The 25,216-nt window shown below is 42.7% G+C and overlaps 1 protein-coding gene across 5 annotated transcripts in view; it reads right to left on the minus strand.

The window, feature by feature from the left end:
- Positions 1 to 25,207, minus strand: part of LOC118314812 (suppressor of tumorigenicity 7 protein homolog) — a 49,720-nt gene extending 24,513 nt beyond the window's left edge. For 3 of the 5 annotated variants that reach the window (XM_035641498.2, XM_035641497.2, XM_035641494.2), the window contains exons 1-2: positions 25,027 to 25,207; positions 13,356 to 13,391 (exon numbers count right to left, since the gene is read on the minus strand). In XM_035641498.2, coding sequence (XP_035497391.1) covers positions 13,356 to 13,377 — 22 coding nt within the window. In that variant the 5' untranslated portion in view covers positions 13,378 to 13,391; positions 25,027 to 25,207. Of the gene's footprint in view, positions 1 to 5,008; positions 5,031 to 13,355; positions 13,392 to 25,026 lie in introns of those variants that run through there. The other 2 variants (XM_035641499.2, XM_035641500.2) reach the window with 2 other exon arrangements.
- Between the last annotated feature and the right edge of the window lie 9 nt (positions 25,208 to 25,216).

Here is a 25,216-nt window from a genome sequence, read left to right on the forward strand (position 1 = left end):
TCTGTCACAGCAGCAATCCCCGGCAAGCTAGTTTGTGTGGCATGAAACATGTATTTTATTAATATTAGTAAGGAACACACACATATATACATATATACATATATATATACATATATACATACATATACATATATATACATATACACATATACATACATATACACATATACATATACACATATACATATATACATACATATACATATATACACATATACATATATACATACATACACATATATACATACATACATATATATACATATACATATATATACATATATACACATATATACATATACACATACATATACATATATATATACATATATACATACATACACACATATATACATATATATATACATATACATATATACACATATACACACATATATACATATATACACATATACACACATATATACATATGCATATATACATACATATGTACACATATACACACATATATACATATATATACATATACACATACATACATATACATACATATATATGCATATATATACATATATACATACATATATACACGTATACATACATATATACACATACACACATATATACATATATATACATATACATATATACACATATATATACATATATACACATATACACACATATATACACACATACATATACACATGTATACATACATATATACATACATACATATATACATACATATATATATACACATACACATACATATATATATACACATACACATACATATATACACATATATATATATACACATATATACACATATATATACACATATATATATATATACACATATATATATACACATATATGTATACATATACACATATATATATACACACACATATATATATATATATATATATACACATATATATATATACACATATATGTATACATATATCAGCCTGTGTTTCTGTCTGCTCATGTGAGGGTTTGAAAGGCATCCACGCATCTGCTAGTGAATGACTTGGTTGAAGAATAAGGTAATAAGGGTGAATACAGTATGTGCTTTGTGGTCGATACGTCTAGAAAAGGGCTTTATATGTGTTCAATCACTGTTAAATGATCCAAACATACTTTCAAGTAATATCTACAAGGCTCTTGGACTCGACGACAACAACAACAACAACAACAACAAACACTATAGCCGTAACTTCTGCATTAAATTACATGTTGGGGCTGTTAGCGGCACTAATAAATGAACAATAATCAAAGTTATCTTGAACATCAGAAGGAAATTCCAACCTATGACAGGAAATCTTTTGTGTTTATTTGGGACCAATCTGATCCAATATCGATATTGGGTCATTATACTGATGTAATTTAATAACAACAACAATCTGCATACTGAAACCGGTCTGAGGTTTTTAAGAATAAAGAATATTTAATGTTGCAATTTTAACCCCATGACCAAAATGTTGCAGTACAAATTCATAGTTGCTAATTATTATTTACACAGTTTTACAAAGATTTCCAGTAGTCCTCTTCCTCGGATTTCTTTTGAACTCACGTATAGAAATCTACTAGTAGTTGATAATGTTGTTTTAAAAAGCTTTTTTTTTTAATTAAAGCAGTTGCTATGGTAATTTGGACCAATATGTGTTTGTATCTGAAGTTTAATCTACTGTTTAAATTAATAGCTTTTTAACATTGCATTTTGGTATATTTTTTGCCCTCAATATTCTCAATAATTTGTAACCTCACACATATTACTTTACCATTACCACCAACACCACAATAATAATAATAATGATAGTAATAATTGTCCTCAGCTCTATGAGGAAAGGCCAAACATCCTTACATATAAATATAAAACACATATTACTGTACCACTACCACCAACTCCACAATAATAATAAAGATAGTAATAATGGTCCTCAGCTCTATGAGGAAAGGCCAAACATCCTTACATATAAATATAAAACACATATTACTGTACCACTACCACCAACTCCACAATAATAATAAAGATAGTAATAATGGTCCTCAGCTCTATGAGGAAAGGCCAAACATCCTTACATATAAATATAAAACCTGTTCCACAACAAAAAGTGGGAGTCATCCTAGAATTAAAAATGTTGCTCCAATAACAAGAGGCAGACTGTTTCTCTTTGACTCTCAACAAGAGGGAACATCATATTGAATTTGTAAAATTGCTCAAAAATGTTTATCTTGTCGTGTTTTTTTTTTAATGATGCCAGAAAGTCCAGTGCCATTATCTTTGCTAGCTACACTGTGTCTTTCATTATTTTGTTGATGTATCTATTTGTTTTGGTTAAATTGTGTGTCTAGAAAATAGAAGAGTTTATATATAAATAGATATATTTATTTATGCCATTTTGTAAAAATTGATTTTGTTTTCACAGTTTTGCTTTGTTCAATGTCTGTCATGTATTTGAAATTAAAAAGACAAGGACGAAATGCTTTGTTCAGCAACAAAATGCTTTTGCATTATCAGCATTATCATTTTATGTCAGGGAAATAGAGAACAATGGAAAATAGAGAACAATGAGGAGGGGGAGAGATATACTCATTGATTTTCCTAGCTTTCTTGCAGGCTGATATAAAAAAGGCAGTTCCGTGGCTGTATTTCTTCACAATAACAACTGACATGTTGTGCGGGATTCTGCATTGGCTGACAATCTGCCAGACAAACTTTTATTTCTTATTAGTGCCCATTATCCACAGAGAATAAAGGAAAACAAACACACGGGACATCAACAGAAAATAAACACAAAGATTGAATGCTGTTCCCTCTACCCACCCTGTGTAAACACAGATATCAGCTAAAGCTAGTGAATACATCACACTAACACAGATATACTACAAAGACAAGAGGCGCGCACACACACACACACACACACACACACACACACACACACACACACACACACACACACACACACACACACACACACACACACACACACACACACACACACACACACACACACACACACACACACACACACACACACACACACACACACACACACACACACACGCACACACACACACAAATCAGGCAGCAGGCCTTCTCCCACGCGCTGAGCAAACCGTCCACTTCATGAATATCAATACAAAATGTACAGGGCCACCTGCTGTACTCAATACAAGGCCATTTGCAAGGGGAAAGATCAGACACACAGCTACCGTACAGTTCCTGACTACACACAGCAGCAGTCCAAATGAAGCCCTCACATTACTCACCCTCCATTCCACTGAAACCTCCACCGGAGCCACCAACACACTAACAGTATCTCTGCAAAGACAGAGTGTTAGTGGGATTTTCTTTCCCCTTGCTCCACCAGTAATCAAAATTGTGTTTCTCCACTGGCTGTCCACATCCATACAGCGGTCTGAGGAGCAGCGCGCTGTCTTTCATGGAGCACATTGACTAGTGTGGCCCGCCGGCACGGTGGGCTTTCTCTTGATTGGCTGTTGTCTGTGAATGGCAGCAGGCCAGCACAATTGTGAACCAGCTCCGTCACGCTCTCTCTCTAGTAACACAGCAGAGTAAGTATGGGGGGGGGGGGGGGGGGGGGTCCTGTAGATACCAGTACAGCCCATCAATAACATGGATTTTAATGAAGGGGGACAGGGGTGGGGTGCTCCTTAGCTTCCTCCTGCAGAGGTAACCATGACAACCCCTAAATGACCCTACAGGAAAATGGATTAAAGAGCCTGCTCAGTGTAGATTTGCCGATAACCAAGACCCAGCAATTCAGTCCTGTGGTTACGGTGATGGAAAACAAAATATTTTATCCAGAGAGCCTTCTGAAGAATTCATCCGGATTTTAATCAACAGCTATTTGAGACTTAGATGCAGTGAATCATGACACACAAATATCTAATCCTAGCATTAAACTCAGAATTACTCCTGTCTTCCAGCTGACCAGTTCAATGGAGTAATGGGGGGGTGTTAAGTGCCTTGCCCTAGAGGAGAGGCCGAAACATTATCATTCGCTTTCAGCCCGACACAGAATTTCCCACTTGATCCACTGATTAGATGAGTGACCTTCTGGTCACGAGGCACTTTGTTTCCTTCTTCAGCTTGCCGAGATACCAGAGAAGGAAGACGGAAGAGAGGCCAGTGTAAATGAAATGGCTGACAAGGTTAGCTGCAGTTCTATGCAAGCGTTTTGAGCATGATGATGACAAATGCAGTGATTTCCTCTACGAGATCCCACAGAGCTGATTTCATTAACGCTGTGCTATCCTTGAAGAATCCACAAAGAAGAATCATCACGCAAGCGGCCCCGTGACACACTCCTCGGAGGCATGAACGACGATAATATTAACTAGGGAGCGAGAGCGCAACTCTGATATTGTAGAGGAAGCAATCTTGAAACATAAAGCCTCAATTTTACAGTACAATCAGAAATCCAGCTGTTTACACTTGAAGGCTAGACTGAGAAATACACAGGCAACCATACAGCTGCTGCATTAACAGCTGAACGGAGGTGTTCGGAGAGCACAAACACTGACATGATAAGTGTATGGAAATGAGCACTAAAGACTGTCAGATTATGATTTATTCCTCCTTTAATAAGATACCTTTAATTTGAATTCAATCACGCAACACCAACAAAAATATGCTTCACAAGCTCCCCTTCTGTTGTAAATCATAACTTCAGAGCTAACCCACACCAGAGGGTCCAAGTTATCCAACTAATTTATTGATACCAGTCCAAAGCACTGTGGTGGATTTCATTATGCAGACGTGCAGGGATTTTACAGTTACCGCGGATGAATCTCAATTTCATAAGCTGGGATGCACTATGCGCTTTCTACTTGTCGACCAACACAGACTTTGGAGAGCCAATACCAACATTGTGTGCCAATATTTACAATTTTAGCATTTAAACATCAAACACTCTCTATGTCCTATGCTTACTGATCTACATCAAAATGCCTAAGTACTCAGCGCGGAGTGTGTGTGAGATTGAATCTGAGAGCAACAGAATGACCTCACCTCTTTTTGGTTCTGGCCAAGCCTCAGCTCTGTTGCTGTTGGCACGGGCTGTACACCGCTGAAGTTATGGATGGCAGCAGCAAACTGCCTGGGAGCGCGTCCGGTTTGCTGAATAGTTTCACAACCTCCATTAGATCCATATATGGAGACGTTGAATACCAGTAAAACAACTATAGATGATGTAAAACCATTTCCAGGATTTTCTGAGATCTTGTCTCTGCGGCATAACGTGGGAACTGTTGGGTTTCTGTGTATTATTGTGAGGTTTCAACCTCACTATGTAAAGGGGCTTGAGATAATGTATATTGTGATTTGGCGCAACAAATAAAACAGAATTGAATGCTCAGCTATGAATGATCAAAGCAACAGGCCATAATCAAATGAATAAATTAATAAAAACAAAAAGATTCTTTGAAAAGAGCTTAATTTGTTTTTGGGCTTATTTCAGCTGACAGGGCTGCACAGTGAGCTGCTCCACTGTATTGCAGACAAACACTGACAGTTTAAGAAAGACTCTTGGCAGAAATAATCCACTAAGGCGGCAGACCATTTCCGCAGAGTTTAAAATCACCACCTGATTTACAAGGTGAATTGTATTATTCAGGCTCTGAACTCAAGTTTGAATTGCTGGGCTCAGGTGTTTGTTTGCACAAAAAAACATGCATATGCTATTTTTCACACCATAAACTGGTATTCATTAAAGAACGTGCTGTGAGAATATGCACACCTCAAACATACACTCGTATTCACACCTTTGGGCAATGAAGCTTTGGACAGTGGGAGGAAGACGGGAGTAAAACCCCTGCAGACACGGGAGGACATTGCAAACTTCACACACAAAAGCCCCAACCTGACGTCTGTGAGGAAAACAGTGCCAACCACTGCCATTTTGATTTACAGATACGTGCGATACATTAGTGGTATGGGCGCTATTAAAAGCCAAAGCCATGATTACATCTGGTCAGTGCAGTTGGAGAACCTTGCTGATGTGACATGTAAAACTGCACTTCTTGTCATCGTCAGCTGGAGCGAGTGTGCACGTGGTTGTTTAAGGGTGTTTCCACATCCATTTATAGCAAAGTGTGGAGTGGAAATAGGCCTTGTTCAAGTGCACCCAGTTCTACAATGATTATGAATCTTGCAGCTCCATTATTCCAATGAAATGAGTGTAAGGGTTTGCATGTTGTTGTCTTTGTTCACAGACGACTTTAGCAATACTATATTTTCATCACAATTATTACATTGAATCACACTTTGTATTTGATTGTAGCACTATTTTAGATATCGGTGTAGTTATTTCAAAATGTGTCAAATATTATTTGCTCCAATCATACCTCACAATTTACCACATTTTCAAAAACAAAATGGTGCCTACGCAGTACATTCCTTCTGGCGGACACTTTCAGATAACATGCCATGATGCAATATAAAGAATTTGAAAGTCTAAAGTATGGATGTCTACATTCAGAATAGAAACCCTTTTCCCAACAATGGTGAGTGAGCAACTGCATGTAAACAACGGCAGCTCCACAACCAGTTAAGTTCCCTTTTCTTAAAAATTAAATATCCAAGGTGAACAAGCTTTAAGTGCTTTTATGTCATCCATGAGAACACATTAGTGCCTCGATCATGATGCGAGATAAAAATCTTGCTATGGATCCTTTTTGGCTTGTTAAACTTCCAGCCACAATATGTGCTCTAGAGACAAAAATAGCAAAAGTCAGCAGTTACCACAGAAACCAGATCGCTCTGCCGTTTTGCCGTTCTTATGGGGGGTTACCACGGCAACAGAGACAGTTGGCTGCTGTCAGAGAGCTGTTTGGTTTTCATTGAATGGTCATTGTCGGTAAGCACCTTATTCTGCCTTTGGGCACCAACCGCGCAGCAAACAAAACCACACACAATCTGCAGCTTCCTAGCAAGACAGCTCAGGCCAATTGGTGGCTTATCTCTGCATTTATCAAGATGATGCGATCTTGTCAGGCAATGGGCAAAATAATATCCATCTTAAAACCCAACATAATGGCCATTAGTCACTGATGAAATAGACCTTACACAATGTTAACCTGATATGACTGAGGTATGGCCCACAGCAATCCTCCCACAATCAAAACATGCCTCCATTTGCCAATTGCATTTCCCTGAGCTCAACCTCGACCCCAGACATAACCATGGCGATCTAACATTAATCTGACACAAATAGTCTGGAATAAAGTTACTGCAGCATTCAGCTTTCAAGTAGTAAATGTAGACTAAAATTGGAGTACTAACATCTTGCAATTTTAGGCAGGCCATTTTTAGACAGCCATGAAAACTTTATAATTCCCTATTGGGGACTGAGAATGAATGCTTATCAGGAAAACAAACAAGCCATGAGGTTGAAGGGGCTGCCTGCAGTGCTCAGAGACAGGATTGTATTGAGGCACAGATCTGGGTAGAGAAGGGTCCAGTACGAGAGGTGACCAAAAACCTCCAAAGATCCTGCGCGAAAATGGGAATAATTAACATGAGGACAACCATCACTGAAGCACTGCAGCGATCTGGGCTTTACAGCAGAGGGACCCAACTGAAGCCCCTCGTGAGTCAAAGACTCGTGGCAGCACCTAAAGGACTCTCGGGCTTTGAGAAACAAGATTCTCTGGTCTGATAAAACCAAGACTGAGCGGTTTGACCTAGATTCTAAAAGTCACGTCTGAAGGAAACCAGACACGGCTCATCACCATGTTCAAAACCACCCCAACAGTGAAGTATGGTGGCGACAGCGGAATCCTCAATGAAAACCTGGTCCAGAGCTCTCAGGACCTCAGACTAACCCAACTGACCCAACCCAGAACCCAAACAAACATTTCTGGAGACCTGATATGGCTGTCCACTGTCAGTCCCCATCCAACCTGACAGAGCTTGAGAGGTTTTTCCTTTTTAATACATTTCTAAAAGTCTGTTTTTGCTGTGCTATTATGGGATATTGCGTGTATATTTAGAGGAAAACTATTTTTTTGCAGAAAAATATATATTAAATGGTGGTCTGAATGCTTTCTGAATGTAATGTAGACCAGTATGGCATGCAGGTCAATGCAACATGGTTATGGATTAATATGAACATTTAATAATTTAGTAGCGATACAGTCAATGTAGCAGCATTATTAACGGTAAACAGGAACCAGACTCAAGGGCTATTATTTACTGCTAGACAGCAAACTGTTAACCACTCTCAAATAAAGGCATAAAATACCCCAGAATACTTTATGCATATACGGTGTCTTATACACATGAGTAATTAAGCTGATTCTATAAATTCAGCACACTAGCTGACTAACAAACAGATCATCATAATCATAATTTGGCAACCCCCCCGGGGCAGTTTAAACAGTTAAACAGTCCAGAAGAAGATTAGAGGACTGGGACCCAAATCGCTGTCTTTGCAAGTATACAACTTGTTAAAGTGTTGTTACAAAGGCAATCTGCTAGAAGTTAGAAGCGAGACATTCTAAAGCAAACCCTGCCTGTTCTGACACGGTCAACAAACCATCACATTAATGAGTGACCTACAGAAAAGCTCTGTGAAGGCGGTTTTGTTTCCTCTCATTCATATGTGGTGCTTTCCAACATGTGTAAACTGCTTCTGGGATTTATGATGCTGGCCCCTGCGTAGTAAATATCCATATAATGAGCAGTAAGGTAAAAGTCAAACATTCATCAACCAATTGTTTCAGCCCAGTGTGCTCTGCAGGGATTAAAGCATCAGTTATGTTTTTCACACTCGACTGTTTGACAGATGTCCTCCCTGGTTTGTTTCCGCAGTAAAAGCTAAGTGGATGCCGAGAAGTCGTTTTCACTTGTCACAAACTTTCCTATGCAGCAGCAGAACATATTACAGCCGCCTTCAGAAACTTCTGCTGGAAAACGGTCCGATTCACCCTGAAGAGCTCCCCACAGACGGACTGGAAAACACTTGCTGGCATAGCAACATTATAAGGCTATATATATATCCCACAATGCAACATTATGTAAAGTGCTGCAGTCACAGTGTTATTATCTCTATTCAAGAAGAATATAACAAATAACGTTCTCCACAACTCTTAGCATAGTTTTTCTATTGACTCAGTTTAGACCGCCTAAATATTAAAATGGAAAACCTGTTTTAGCAACAGAGGACTTTAACCCCCGGCCCTGTAATGATCAAACTCAACACAGGAATGAAATACAAGCTACGATTTTCCCCTTGCAGCACAGCGGGGTCAAGCCCAGTGGACCCCTGCGAATAACAAAAAGAGACTTCAGTTCCCGCCAATGATGACAATCATATCTGTTCCTCCACGACAGTTTGACGTCAGGAAATCAACAGTTGAGTTGCAGTGCTGACTGAACAGGCTGAGGGGCATTTACTTCAACAACAAGTTACTGGCTTGAATCTGAAGTTGTAATCTAAGGACCTTTTCACTTCCTCCCACGCTCACCACCTGTCACTGGGTGTCACTTATAAACTTTAAATGACTTTAAAAGAAGAAGAAAAAAACAACATCCCTTCAGGCAGGAATAAAATACAACAGATGAAACTGGAAGCAGTGACCTCCTTTTTGATACAGTGCTTACTGTACAGCTACTGATTCATTTGTTTCTTCCTCACAACACCCTTTAACACACAGGTCAAAGGAGATGGAAAGCAAGACAGAATGCAGCTGCCGTTAACCCTGTGCTGGACTGATGGGGCTGAAAAGACAGATGGTAATTGGGAAGTGATGACTGTCTGTGTGTGTGTGTGTGTGTGTGTGTGTGTGTGTGTGTGTGTGTGTGTGTGTGTGTGTGTGTGTGTGTGTGTGTGTGTGTGTGTGTGTGTGTGTGTGTGTGTGTTGTTTTAGTGGTGCTGCCTGTTGAAAACATAGGGAAGATGCTAATAAAGCTCCACACTTACCAAAACCTCCTTTTGGAAAAATAAAAACCTCCATTTGGAAAAATAAAAACTTGACTCCGAGTCATTCAACATCTCCATAATACAGACAGGTTTACTTTGTACCATACTGTCATCCATGGGCAGAATTTTGCATGCATGAAAAGTATCACTACATATTTCTTTGCATCTGTTCAATTGTTTTCCTTTCTATTCAAATGGAAAGACAGTTTTGAGGGGTGGGGGGGGGGGGTCTGCTGATTGGGGATAATGAGTCGATATGTTAGAGTAAGTGTAGTGTAGTGTAGTGATCGCTCCTTGTTTTGTTTTCCTCTCTACTGAAGAGGATAAACATGTTGGAAGCGATTTTCCCTGAAGTTTCACTCCCTCCACCAGCTGTCATTGTGAGAAAAAGGTGCTGAATCGCCAGAAAGAGATTCAGCACATTTCTCACCAAACCTGAACACTGACTCGCAATGTCAAATGTAGCATAGAGGTTGATGGAGGCTGCATTTTCCTTCTTGGTGACAGTTTGGGGATCAAGAATGTACTTCAGAGCAGATTTGCACTCATTTTAATACCCTTATCTGACACCCGTAAGGTACACCAACATTACATTGTTTTCAACATAAAAGCATCACTGCTGCTATGTTTCTCTATGCTACTCGGGGGGGGGGGGGGGGGGGGGGGGGGGGGGGGGGGGGGGGGGGGGTTTGAGTGCCTAAGACGGCGACTACAACGAGCTGGATGGAGATGTTTTGGGATTCAAAACGCCAATTGAAAATGAAAACATAGACGTGATGCAGCCTCAGTGTCACAGTCTGCTGTGGAGGCTTACAAAGACTTACAAAGGGGCTCTATCAAAGTCAAGTGCACGCCTTGACAGCAATGCATCATGATTCTGATCATTGCAATGGTTGAGGTCAATATAAAAGTCCAAAGATTAGAGCAGATCAGCAGTTTGCTCAGTATGCTGTCTTTGTCTAGAGAAAAGGACATTGTCTCAACGAAAAACTTTCTAAATGTGTCTAAGTTCATTATCTGTTGCGGTGTTTGCTAATGCAGTGTTGGCTGCTGGGAAATGAACGTGGATCCGAGCTGTTCCCTGGTGAAGCAGTTCCAATGAAATAGCCTATAAAAAGGGGCTCCACTTACCACTGAGTGTTTCAACAAACGCTGGCGAGTTTATGACCTAAACCGACAGAGGTGAATGGGCATTATGTTTTCGCCTTATTCTGCTGCTCGGGTAATCTCAAAAGGCTATGAATGAATTTGCATAAAGCTGCATAAAAGATCCCAAACTGCTCATTTGAAATGGCCATCTTCCAAAAAAAATAAAAATACACAGTGGTGGTGTGAGCTAGTAGCTAGAGCTGGGATTGTCTTTGTTTGACACAGTGTGCTGAAACTCTGATGTGTATTTCATATATCATTTCAATGCATAGTCAAGTTTCATGTTGTGGTCACACGGCAAGCACCACAACAACTAGGTGAGTTTGACATTTCCTAAATGTAAAAAGTTGGTCAGCGTTTCTGATCATCTGCCCAGAATATCCAATCCAATGTCTCTACTTCTTCAATGCAGTGTTATAAATACAGGCGGTAAAAAAAAACCTGCACTCGTGCACTCTTAAGTCACATTCTGAGAACTGTTACTCCCTGACTCACTCATTAAATCTTCCCCGTAGTCGATGTAGTGTCTGCGCTGAGTTCTCGGTGCAGCACTGCTACCGTTCGGTTTTCTATTAGAATCCTGCACACTAGTTAGGTTTTTCTAGCATACCTGTGTCCAACTCCACACGTGGTGACCACGTGGAGGAACGTACAGTCCTACAAGACAGCAGGCTGGGCTAAAGGATAAAGACAGTCAAATAATCAACATCAATCGATGCAAAACGTCACATCGCTGAACAAAATATGGTGTGAGTGCAAAAGTGCAAATTATAATCTAATTTGTAGGTGAAGCATAAAAGAAATGGTCTTCTGAAACTTTTATATTCAATATCCCATTTCATTCAAAAGAGCCGGCTAAAACGGCAAACCTCTAAATATAAGCATGTGCAGATATTTGAGAGCTCAGCAGACACTGATATGTTATCAATAATTCTACACAACAATAGTAAAAGAATGTGACGCCTATAATTATATAATATCTTCTGCGGGAAGGTTTCCACATATTTTCATTTAACGTTTAAATAGTGTTTGATATATATATATATATATATATATATATATATATATATATATATATATATATATATATATATATATATATATATATATATATATATATATATTTTATAAGCTGAGAGCAGACCCAGTGGTCTGAAAACACTGAGGACAAGCTGCTGGTATCGAGCGCACTGAGCCTGACCCTCAAATGACCTCCGATTTTTGGCAACATTTCAGAATATCAAACCACAGGGACAGACAACCTCAGCCCGGCTTTGGTCAGATCTATAAGGCGCTACCTGTACCGAGCAGTTCTTCCACAACGGTCCACGGTGCCGTTCACTCGGCAGCTGCACACAAACAAAGATTACAGTCAGCTGCTCGGTGGAGAAGTGCTGCCTGACAGCGCTCCATCACCGCTGCGGGCAGCATTGCAAACGCACCGCGGTCTGGGCTGCTGCCGGTGTGCACGCCAGCTCTGATCCGACGGTCAAAACAATAAGGTGCCTTCGGCGGCGACTGCGTGGCCTTGACAGCATCAATGAGATCAGCTCGTACTTCCGTGAAGCAATCGAGCAGGAAGTGGAGTGAGGAACGGTATTGATCAGAGTGAAAGGTTTTCCTGTGAGGGAGGGGTAGAGGATCGACACTACTTGTCTTCTGAGGGAGGCAAAAAAAAAAAGGTGCACGGTGCCTAAATCCACACGTGTGCACACACAGATAGACAAAAGCGGCGCGCTATGCTAGCTTCAGCAGCATCTGTGGCTGTAAATAATACATCTTAGACCTTAAAGTGATCCGACTGAGCTGGAGAAAGACGACAGGCGAGGCTGATACTTGGGAAAGCATCCATCTTCTGACACGCTCACTCGCGTACACGCAAACATACACAAAGACACACTTAAACGGCGTTAACCAGCACGCCATTAAAACTCCACCGGACCGAAAATACATAAAGAAGGGAGATGACCGCGTATGCACACGCACACACACATGCATGCATAAAGGCTGAGAGTGAGAGAATGCAAGGCAGGCGGTAAGCTCAATGTGACCAGCTAACTTGTACTGCCGACCCTCTGTGCTAAAATGGTAGATCCCAGATTTCTCCCCATGCAATCTGCCACCAGCAACCATGGAGGCAAAACAGGAAGAAGGTGAGGAGGAGAGGAGAGGAGGGATGCAGGAACAGAGGACACCTTGCCATTTCCTTTTCCTTTTCTCCTTCACACATATAAACATTATAGGACACAAACACAGAGGAGGCGGGAGGATGGTGGTGGTACTTACATGAGGACTCTGTGCCGAACATGGCTGGGCCGGGAGCTGTGATGGGTAGAGAGGAGGGGGAGGAGAAGGAGGAAAGAGAGGAGAGAGAAAGGGGAGGGTGAGAGAGAGAGAGAGAGGGAGGTTGATGAACAGGCAGCTACACAGCGGGGGTCATCAAAGCGACACAATGCAGCCAGCCAGCCGTCGCTGCCTCCCAGACGGCCAGATGCCCTCGCGCCGCTATCCGTCGCTGCTTTCACAGCCCTCCTCCACACACACGCGCACTCAGTTAGTCCGGCCGCAAAAAAGACAAAAATCAAGCGGCCCTGTGGCGGATCAAATCAATAAATAAACATAAAATAAAAACAGGCAGCTATCCTTCACTGCCAAGTGACATCCAGACATGGAGATATGGCTAGTAAATGGCATCCCTGCTCTTTGTGCAGGCTATATCCTCCTTCTCATCCTCTCCGTCACTCTCTCACTTCTCATTCCACTGTAGGATTTACTCATGAAAAGAGAGGGGGGAGGGGGAGAGAGAGAGAGAGAGAGAGAGAGAGAGAGAGAGGAGAGAAGGAGAGAAGGAGCTAGGCTTCCCCAGGCAGGGAGAGAGAGAGCGGTGGAGGGAAAGAACTAAATTTCTGGTGAGGAGCCGCTGCTGCTGCAGCCGCTAGAAGACAATAGCTATGCAAACAGAGAGTGACGTCAGGATGGGGGGGGGGGGGGGGGGTGTCTGTAAAAAGATAGACCGACTACCCCTGCTAGATGGAGAGAGAGACAGGGAGACAGGCTGTGAAGGCGGAAGAAGGAGAAGAAAACAGGAGAAACATGGGAGAATGGGAGCAGGAGGTGGAAAAAGGAGGGCGCAAAGGAGCAGAGATGGAAGGGCAGGAGCAAAAGGGGGATAAAGAAAGGGGGGAAAAAGAGGGGAAATATGTGAGTGGGGCGTAGAGGAGGTACGGTGAGGGACAAAGGAGGAGGTGAAGGGAAAGGTGATAAAATAGAGGAAAGAGGGAGGGCAAGATGGAGAGACGGGGGGAGGAGGAAGGCAGCTGGAGCTAAGGGGTCATTGGAGAAGCAGAGTGGGACGCAGGCCAATCAAAATGGGTTGCCTACCAATTGTTTGTGCACACACACACACACACACACACACACACACACACACACACACACACACACACACACACACACACACACACACACACACACACACACACACACACACACACACACACACACACACACACACACACACACACACACTGGAAGAAGCAGAAGCAGCAAGGGGGGCCAGGGGGATTCAGGCTGTCAGTTCGACAAATTGAAATGAGTATGAGGCAAAGCATTGGAGACAGCTGTGTGTTTACCTGCTGGTAACACAATGTGCACACACCTGGCCACCGGGGAGCCAGAAAAAACATTTCCTGATGTAATCACAGCATCATCAATAAAAGTGGCATTAAAAGGTAAAAAAAAAAAAAAATACTGCATCACAAATATTGAGCAACTGTCACATTAAATCATATCTGGTGCTTGCTCTAACCCAACAGTTATACACTTTTACATTAGAAAGCAATTGCTACTATAAAAAAATAAAGAATGGACGAGGTGGAAAAATGGCTAAACCTTAAAATCTTTTTGTACCTTGTGCATAAGCAAAACACACCAAATGTACTGCGGTGTATTATAAATAATGTACGTTTCCAAACATGCGATGCAAACAGAGTAAAAAACTTCCAAAAGGAAAAAATTCAGAATTATTTCTGTCTTAAATCTTTGTTGGAGCCACAGCCAAATGCAAGACTAGAATGGCAATCAGTGGAGCGCATATCTCCCTATGAAAGGTTTGAAATTCCGCTAGAGCTGTATTCTGATTTGGGTCCACACCAAACTGCACACAATCATAGATATAAATCCCCTAAATATGCCAGATTTTTTGCATCCACATGCATACATGATTCCTTGGGGAATCGGTGAAAATGCAACCCTACCACCAACATTGGTGGAAATCCATATACATTAAATGTATTTTGCCATAATAAGCCTTTTTAATGCTTGATTAAGGGCGAAAGAAAAAGTGTTTTGTGAGGTCAGACTGACCTTGACCTTTGAGTTTCAAAATCCAGTCCACATGAACGTTTATTCAAGATGTTTAAAGAAATTACCTGAAGGCATTTGGGAGATATTGTGTTCACGAAAAATGGAAAGAAATGGACGTGCAAATACACGCAGCCTCAAAACATAACTCCAGTGGCAGCTGTCACCAGTGTGGAGGGGGGAAGAGAACCCTGGTCGCTGTATTCAGGTCATTCGTGACCTTTTCAGAGCTCTAAATCTAAATGATTGAAGTTTCTTTTCTGCCTCTTTCAGGATGCATGGATACACTGATGTGCTCTAGTGAAACTGCTGCAAGAGAGGAGTCTCATTGACGATGCATCGTGTAAAACTTTAATGAATACTGGAGTACGGAGTCTTAAAGTGGAGTAATGTGCACACATAAGCCAGTGGTTTGTGCTTTGAGCATATGAATGGGTACAGTGGTGAGTCCGTACAACAGCCTGCTAACCCAAATAGATGGGGAGGTCAGCCAGACGTCCTCATGGGCCCCGGCAATGAATGGCGTGAAGCTAGCTAGCATGTGGATTAGCTCGGCCGCTGAACAGGGGAGCGTGTACCGAAGGAGGCCTCTGTTCTTTTGTGTCTCATACCCAGACGCCTCCTTCTCCTCCTTCTCTTCTCCCCATGTCTTTGTGCTTCAAGCACAGGCAAAAGATCCCTACTCTGCTCCTGCTCAACCGCCAAAATGATCTGTTTTACAAAATGTATCTTGCAGCATTAAGTCAAAAAATCCTGGTACTGGGTTGGGATCATTTCACAAATTCAAAGTCATCTTTGTTCAACTTTTTTTCAACCACACTTCTTCAAATCAAACTATGATTAGGAAAGATTAGAAAAAGGAAACAAGAGAACGGACCTGAAGTCCGGTTGTGTTAAAGGGGCAGTAAGCGATTCTAAAGCGACACAATATGAATGGTCTTTGCAGTGGCCTGCCACTCCATCCAACCCTGATCGGATCTGTATGGGGACTAGCAGATGGGGTGCCACACCGCAGTGTTGCGGTGATAATCACCGGATCTGAGCGAGGCAGGAGTCATTTCACCTAGTGGTTTGCAAAATCAATGCAAAAAAGCTTCTGCCAAAACATCACATGCTTCACTGTGGATGCAGGAACAACCTGTGCTCAAATGACTTCATTCTTGGGCTCAACACTGTGACCGTTGCCATGGTAATCGACATCCAAATCAGTAATCGAAAGATGCTGGGTTTTTTTCTTTGATACATAACCCATGAAATAAGAAAGAGCAATCCAACATTATTTATTAGGCATGAACATAAATTAGTACCAGACCAAAAGGACCAGTGCCAGATACGTCACACAAAAAAGGCATATAACAAATCTACAAATCCCCTGAAAAATTGATGCTAACAAACTAAAAACAATAAAGTCCAATTTATGTCCTTATCCTGGGTGAAGCTTTGAATATTCATAGGCAAATCCCACTGAAGCCTCAAAGCCCCCAAAAATTGGGAAAGATCTACTCAATTCATAAACTTGAAATCAATGTGCCAGTACCTTTGCAAACAGAAGTTTTCCACGGATTTAAAGTGATTCATTAGGTGAATAAACTAATTGGACAGATTGTGCTTCACCATTCAAAGCATTCAGAGGTTTGGACAACCAAACACTTCTGGAATCCCTTTTTTGGCAGAAGACTTAAAACAAACTGTATCACTGTCAACAGAAATTCTCTGTGTTGTGAGATTGTGAGAATTGTGAGGTGTTTCATGAAGTGCTACTCTTCAGTTTAAGTGTGTTTGAGTCACACGTGGCCAATGGTTACGCACTCCGGCACGGGGCTCTATGCACTCTGCCACAGGATGCGAACCTACTGCCATAACAGCAGTGAAGCCCAGGTGAGTGGGAGCCTTAATTGAGTCAGGCACTGAATAATGGAACAACGTCGTGGTTCAATTAATGCTTTATTTAAAACAGTGCTCCTCACTGTGTCTCTTTGGTGGAACTGCATTCATTAGCCTTTTTTCCTGAACAATGCACACCTCATCCCGCCCACGCCCCCGCCTCCATCACAAAGTACCACCCCAAAAAGGCATCTCGTCCTGGTTGCTAGGTAACTGAAAATAAGCGTGAGCGGAGTGTGGCTATCCTTCAGCAAGAGGAAGAATGAGGAGAGGGATAACAGAGGAGGGGGGAGGAGAAGGACAGTCTATTAGAAGGCAACGACAAGATAATCCACAAGACTTGATGTTTTGTTAAATATAAGGCAAGAGGAGGTGAAAGTCATAACACCCAAAAATTACAAAGGACAAAAATGTTCAATATTAAAATTCGCTATCTGCATTAAGCCAAATCTCCACCCATCCTTGACTGACGTTACAAACACTGAACGCAGATATCCCACAGAAAAGATGAACATTGAACATTACAACATTCTGCACATATGAGCGGAAAAGCACTTTTGCTTGTGGGCATCTCTTAAAATTCACCAGCCTCTTTCAGATTTTCACCAGCTGGACATTTTAAGAGCAGTACCTCAAATTCATGGCTGTTTTTACACCAATGTTTATGTTAGAGCTAGAGTTTTACTGGCCTACTGTTTTTTAACTGGCCTCTCATCCCAAAAAAAAAAATACTAAACATTTTTCCTTGATTTCATAATTACGCAGGCAATATGTTGCAACAATTGAAATTTAAAGACATTTAAATTTTTTCCTTACACTAGAAGACATTAGGCTAATGTTTTCATAAAAAAGAGTGAGTGTCCATCCCATTTCTCCTCACTTGTTTGGCCCTACAACTCCGCTCTTCCACTCCACCTGAAGTCAACATCTGACCACCCTATGTTTGAAGGGCTGTTTGAAGTGGTAGATAACCCCAACACCTTGATCTTCGAAAGAAATGGGACACCCTACCCTACACGGGAAGGCGCAAAATGGAAGGGGTAGGGTCAAGGGGTAGGGGGAAATGGGATGGACCCATTCACTTGCCCTGTATAAGCTTTTACTGGCCACGGGCCATTGTGCCAGCGATGTCAATGGCATATGCTGGTGGTCAGATTTAGTATATAACTGGTCTTTCTTTCCTGACCTGATAAGAGCCAGCTGTTGTGAAGAATGGATGGGCCCACCACATTCACCATGCAGACAACAGCAGGGATTGGCAGTCTTTTAATCACCAGACAATCATCCCCTCTTTTTCCCTCTCAAGAGGAGCCAGACTCTACCACAAAAGGAAGGTCAGCGAGGTTTTGATTACCTCCACTGGGTCACAATTCAAACGCAGCAGCAACATTCAACTAACTGGGTCAGGAACGCTGTGACTGTCACTGCTGACAACAACTGGTCAACACTGGGAACTATGCTTCTTCTACCTCCCAGCGATGCTATTACTAAACTACTGATGTAGGAAGGATCAATGAAAATCCCCCAAATTACAGTCTAGTAGTCTGATACTGAGACAAGCTGGAGCTACACACTACATGTTTGTAAGAATGAGCTTTTGAGATCAACGAACTTGCATTAGTTTATGCTGGGCCGGACCCCAGCATTTATCAACAATAAATGACTTCAAAGACAGAAACCCAATGAAGTGAATGCACAAAAGGGAAAGGGCTTGGTAACAGGCATGGGGAGTAGGCAGTCACTTCTTCTGGCGCAGTGCCTTTTGAGCAGTAGGACTAATCGGAATATGTCCAAACAAGCTAAGCTCAGTGAGGGAGGATAATGCAGGAAGGATGAATTCATTTTTAAGAGAGATTCTATCCAGGGTATATTTTCCATGTCCATCTCATCTTTTTTCCTAGCAGCATTCTGGTTCATCCTCACATTGTTGTGGCGGGTGTGTAGAAATAGTAGTCGCCTGTTCATTTTATCTCCTTTTTTTAGTAAAGGGAAAAAAAACATAGTATCTCCCTACCTACACAGAGGTGTGGTTGTAGCTATGGTAATTGCAAAAGGTATGGTATTAAATGATCTTCCTCTTGGGATACTTGCTCTAACTTCCACCACAACCAGACAGAGCTTGTGTCGTCTTCTTTCACCACAACTCCAGAAAGCCCAATCTCCAGTCGCTGTGAGCTTACCGGCCTTTTGGACCAGGCCTCATATTTAGCAGAGTTTGGCAATACTCCAAATGTAATATTGTAATGAATGTCCTTATATTATATCCTTATATTCTCTTCCACTTAATTCACTGCGGCGCTGCAGGTGTGTGCTGATATGTGAATCCGCATGCTCTCAGCTATTGTTAATGCTGATTTTGGCACATGCAAATATGAACTCTGTTACAAAAAAACTTTGTATTGGTGTTTTCTCAATGTGACAGACGCTTATCCATTCCTAATAATACATTTCCATCTTTTGGTTAACGGCATCAGCTGTCGCTGGGGAAAGAAATTCAAAACAAGAGGGTCTTCGCGTGCCTCCTGCTGGTTGGCGCTTGGGCCCTAATAAAACATCCCTAGTACTGATCCAATATACTTGATCACTACATTGGTCTGCAGCATTGCTCATTTTAAATTACATTGAGCCTGAAAGCACTCTATTGCTAGAAGAATGGTAGACTTTCCCTATACAACAACAAAAAATGACTACTCACTTAAAGTTTATATTTAGAAAGAGGACTGAAATGACACAGCACAGAAACTACACCTTCCAAGTAATCAACCAAATATGTGATGCAGTGCTGCAGACAAGGCTGCCTGCTGTTACGCAGATTCGCGTTAACTTTATACATTTTTTGCATAGATTCAAATATGTGCATGCAGTCAAATCTGGGGTATCTTAATTAATTGCCTTTAAAAATAAGCCAACTGACATGTCATTCATCATACTGCCTCCGTATGCAAAGCACGAAGCCAGGACGAGGAAAAGAGGGTGGGGAATCAGACACCTGCTTCACGTTAGCAACCCCCGTCTGTGGCCGTTAGCCTTGTTTGATTAACTAATCTCTTGAAATCAACCATTACACAGAGTTTTGTGTCCCGTTTAGTGAATGAGGCCAGCACCTGATGTTAGCGTTCTTTGGTGCAGTAGCTTTGGCTATTAACCAGCCTTGCTGCAAAAAGGCAGCCAGGAGCAGAACACCCGAGCTTTAGCGCTTTTGCCAAATCTTCCATTGTCACTTTTAATGGTGACAGAAGTAGCCACAACCACAAATGATGTTTGGTAGTACGTTGTCATCCTATGGTACACTATATCCTGTAAGATAGATACAGAAATGGGATATTTAACTCTGTCACATACAAACATGGGGAAACATTTGCTGATTGCATCATGGCTATGGGTGATCAGCTGGTGTATTTCACAGTGCATTTGGTTTTAATCAAAACAAAACATGGTGGGGCTAGTCTGTTTCCATGCAGCTAAAACCAAAACTCTTTCAGATGACACTGGTGGTGCAAAACATTCTAAATCTTCCTCTAGGCTCCAGGCCCCTGTGCACAACCCATATCTCAGCTTGTCTTAATCTACTTCTCATTGGTCATGAATGCTATTTACTTAGTGAGTGGAATTCATATTGGATAGGGAACTGTTATCTGGATTCACCTCATCACTGTACTTCAGTTGCAGTGTCTTAGACATATTGTGGAGTCAGGCTGCCTGAGCACAGCCGTGACCTTTCCCTCACTTGGCCAGAGCCCTCAGTGGCATCGTGGGTGAGATATTACAGAGCTGGCTGTGACGGCTTTGGAGTGTTTGCCTTGAATTACTCACTATGGGCACTCGCAAAAGTCTCAAAGGTGACCCAGGCTTTGTGGTGTGGATGATCAGAGTGGGTGCAGCTAAGTTGATGCAGAGAGAAAACGGACCAGGAAAAAAAACCAGACTCTGACTCTGGACTTTTTTTCCAGGCAGGGCAGCCTGCCCAGTCAAAGGTAGGGCAAACATTTCTGGTGGAGATCGTGTTACCAAAGCGGTGCGCAGGTTCTAAATAAAGGTTCCTGACCAGTCTGATCTGGCTTCGTTGTGAATGTGTGCTGTGTCTGTGTGCGTCACGTCATTCAGCTAACTCGGTGGGATTCTAAATAATCTTCAATTTCTAATAACACAAAATTTCGTTCTGCTTCTTGATTTCTGACTGACCTGAAACACTTGGGTTTGTGTTGTCACTGTGATGTAAAGAAATGTTTATTGCCCAACTTGCAAATAAATTTGCCAATACTTTTCTGGCCTCATTTGTTTATTTTCAAAGACCATTCTTTGCTTGCAGAGCTGTGGAGTGACTTGGTATTTGTGTAGAACTCTTCTCTGCCCCATCCCAGGCTAAATGGTTTTGTATTGAAAGAGTCTTTAGGGGGAAAAAAAACTCCAATCTTCAAAGAGATTTCATTTCTATTTCTGACACAAATTAATTCTCTGGGGAATATGATGCCTGGGAACGATGTCCTGCAGAATATGACTGAACACAGACACGAGTTTTCAAGTTATAATCATACCAACATTCTCCACAAAAACATTAGGACATATCATATGCTCTTTCCTTAAATTCAGCACTTCTCAAATGGTCACTGAGGGCTACCAGCAGTTGTTGTTCATACAAAATGGTCCGTGAATCCCCCTTTCTGCTGCGACATTTTGCGCCTTGAGGCTACATATCAAAATTAGACTGCCTATTCCAGACTCTGGGCCCAAAACAATTTTTTGGGGCAACAGAGCCACAAACAGCTTCTGATGAGTTTAGCAATCCACACAATTAGGAATGGGATCTTTCTCTTCTTAGTTTAATTTCAACTCCAGCTTGCAAATTCAATGTGATCTACAAGTGACCAACGCTACATCTATATTACTACTTTTTCGTTTTGAAAAGACTTACAAAAATCGCTCTCTCTTTCTCTCTCTTGCGCTCGCACAAACACATTTACCATTTGCAGCGCCGGGAGAAGACCCAGCCATGTGCAGTTCTCAGCAGGCTGACCTCGGCTTTACACCGGCCATGCTCTGTAGAGTAATGTGTGCGTATGCAGCCGCACAGGGTTATAACAAACTTGAGGATGATGGTTCATCACATCGGCTGTTAAGAACATGATGACAGGCCTGAATTAGATCCACCACACTGTTCACCACTGAACAACCACGAGTGAGCTGAGAGTTGAGTGACGACTCTCAGCCAAATCCGACCAACGCCATTATTACTCCCAAAAAGATTTGGGAGTAATAATGGTGATGCACAACATATCATAAAAGCCAATGATTCCCTGTAACCCTGGGTGTGTTGTGAGGATTGTGCTGAAACATTTCAACACTTACTTTTGGTCACAACAGCTTTTGGTCCAGTGCTTAGAACGAGACGGAGCCATGACTTTACAATGACTCATGCACAGGCGAAAACACATCATTAAAGCTGTACAGATAACAGGGTTACAACGATTCTACAGTAGTTGTTTCGATTCAGACCTTGACTTTAGCATTGTTGTTGTTTTTTACAAATTGTTGTGCGTGTTTTTGTGTGCTGCAGTGCGTGATAAGAGCCGTCCCTGCCCTGCACACACTTGGTAAAAATGCAGAATAAATGAATGTCCGAGTCAGACCTAAGAGATAAAATGTGCAAGATATGTAGCAATAATAATTAGGTACGGAGCTTACCAATACTACAGTCTTTGACAATTTTGCACCAGGTTTAATACCGAATTATGATACCAAGCCCTGAGCACAAGTCTTAATCCTCAGGGGGACCTGTCTCTCTCCTGTTGTTGTTAAAGCTACTGTGTATGCAATTTAGGGGGGACACAACAACACCAGGCAAGTTGTCTTGGGGATGCCCAAAGTCAATCTGCGAAATGCGAGCAACCACTAACTCAATTAAAATTACACGAAGTGATGTGACAACCTGCTGATAGTTTTGGGGTGGAGTCCTGCAGTTCAAGGATCAGATTTAACATGGTAAATGGGCAGAAAGGGGAACTAGGAAGATACATCTATATACTGACGTTAATGAGGAAGAGGAAGTGAAAGTATGAAATCAATCTTACATGTTACTCTCACTTTTGGCTCTGTAACATTAGGTGTCAGGGAACTGAGTAGCTTTGGTTCAATCCAACATCACACCATGAAGTAACCTGCACCGATAACACTTGGAGTTGAGGGGGAAGGCCTTCACGGCAGTGGCCACATCTGCTAATGGGAGGAAATGCTGACAATAACAACAACCAAGGTCCAAATCTCTGATTTGCCTCCGTGATAAAATGATCCTTATTCATTTCAGGCATTCTAAACCACATACACATAACATAGTTCAGAGGAGCTACATTTGACATAGCAGCAGTGCTGAAAGGTTTCTTTTGACAATGAAAATATGCTGTTGTAGAACATAGTGTAAAAGAAATTCATCCCAAGTAGCGCCAGGTATTGACCGGTCGAGGAAAAATAGAAGGATCTCATGGTGTTGACCTGCTTCTTTTTAGTGCCATACTCAGCAAAAAATCCAGTACTACTATTTCTACAATGGACGACGCTTGTAACTTGCCAGAAACTGAATGAGAAATCACTTTGATGGCAGGGCCGTATCCTAATATACCATTAATCTGCCACTTTGCGAGCCTAATAAGTATTTTCTCCCTGGTTGTGTGGCCAGCATTAACACTCGATTACAGGATGTCACCGACACAGTGAAAAGGTTTGGATATGGAACAAAGTAAAGGCGATAAACATTAGTAGTCACAGCATCGACCATGGACTCCTTGGAGCGATCGATTAATGGCTTCAAGCTGTTTCTCTATGAAAGAGAATGTCAATATTCTCTGATTTCAGCTTCTGAAATGGGAATATTTTCTGGGGTTTCGTCGCTCCTCTGTGACAGTGAACTAAATGGGGTTTTTTTGTTGGGTGTGTGGACAACACAATCACATTTACGACCGTCTTTGGACCGAACGACGCATCGATTAATCGAGCAAAAAAGTGATCGTCCGATTAATCGACGATGAAAAGAATCGTTACGCGACAAGTGACAAGGTGGCCGCGATGCCCCCAGGACCGGCCCCCAGGACCGGCCCCCAGGACCGGCGAGCCGCGGTCCACACGGGCGGACCAGCCGTGAGACCCGCGATGCCCCCAGGACCGGCCCCCAGGACCGGCCCCCAGGACCGGCGAGCCGCGGTCCACACGGGCGGACCAGCCGTGAGACCCGCGATGCCCCCAGGACCGGCCCCCAGGACCGGCCCCCAGGACCGGCGAGCCGCGGTCCACACGGGCGGACGAGCAGCGGCGGACTTGAGATCGAAGCTCGGGATAACGATCACACGGGGGGGGGGGGGGGGGGAGACACGACTGACATGGTAAAACCCCGAAGCACCAGATACGCGATCAGAACCAGCACACGGCTCGGATCTGTTGGGAGTGGGCTCACGGCGCCGGGGGAGGATAACCCCACTCCGCGGTAGCTGGGAACGATCCCCGCCGATGCCCCGACGTGCGTCTCACCTTAGCCGCGCACGTTTCCATTTAAACTCGGCTACTGGGAGTTTAACCCCCCCACGCGAGCTAAGCGCTAACGCGTGCCGGCTAACGTTTTGACAAACATGAAAAGTTTTTTAAAAGGGGGGGGGGGGGGGGAAGTGGAGGCGGTCGGCGGCGCTCGTGGGACCGTTAAAAGAGCGACACGTGCGGGGGAGCTTACCTCAGTTCGTGTGCGTGCGTGAGCCGGTGGACGCCTCGCTCGTCGCTAGCATTTCTTCCAGCAGCGGTTCGAACATGTGTCTGGTATCCAGCAGCGGCGGGGTGTGTGTGTGTGTGTGTGTGTGTGTGTGTGTGTGTGTGTGGACCGTGTGTGTGTGTGTGTGTGGACGTGTCTCCTAACGTTAGCCAAC

Source organism: Scophthalmus maximus, chromosome 7 (genome assembly GCF_022379125.1).
Source record: "Scophthalmus maximus strain ysfricsl-2021 chromosome 7, ASM2237912v1, whole genome shotgun sequence".
Lineage (NCBI taxonomy): Eukaryota > Metazoa > Chordata > Actinopteri > Pleuronectiformes > Scophthalmidae > Scophthalmus > Scophthalmus maximus.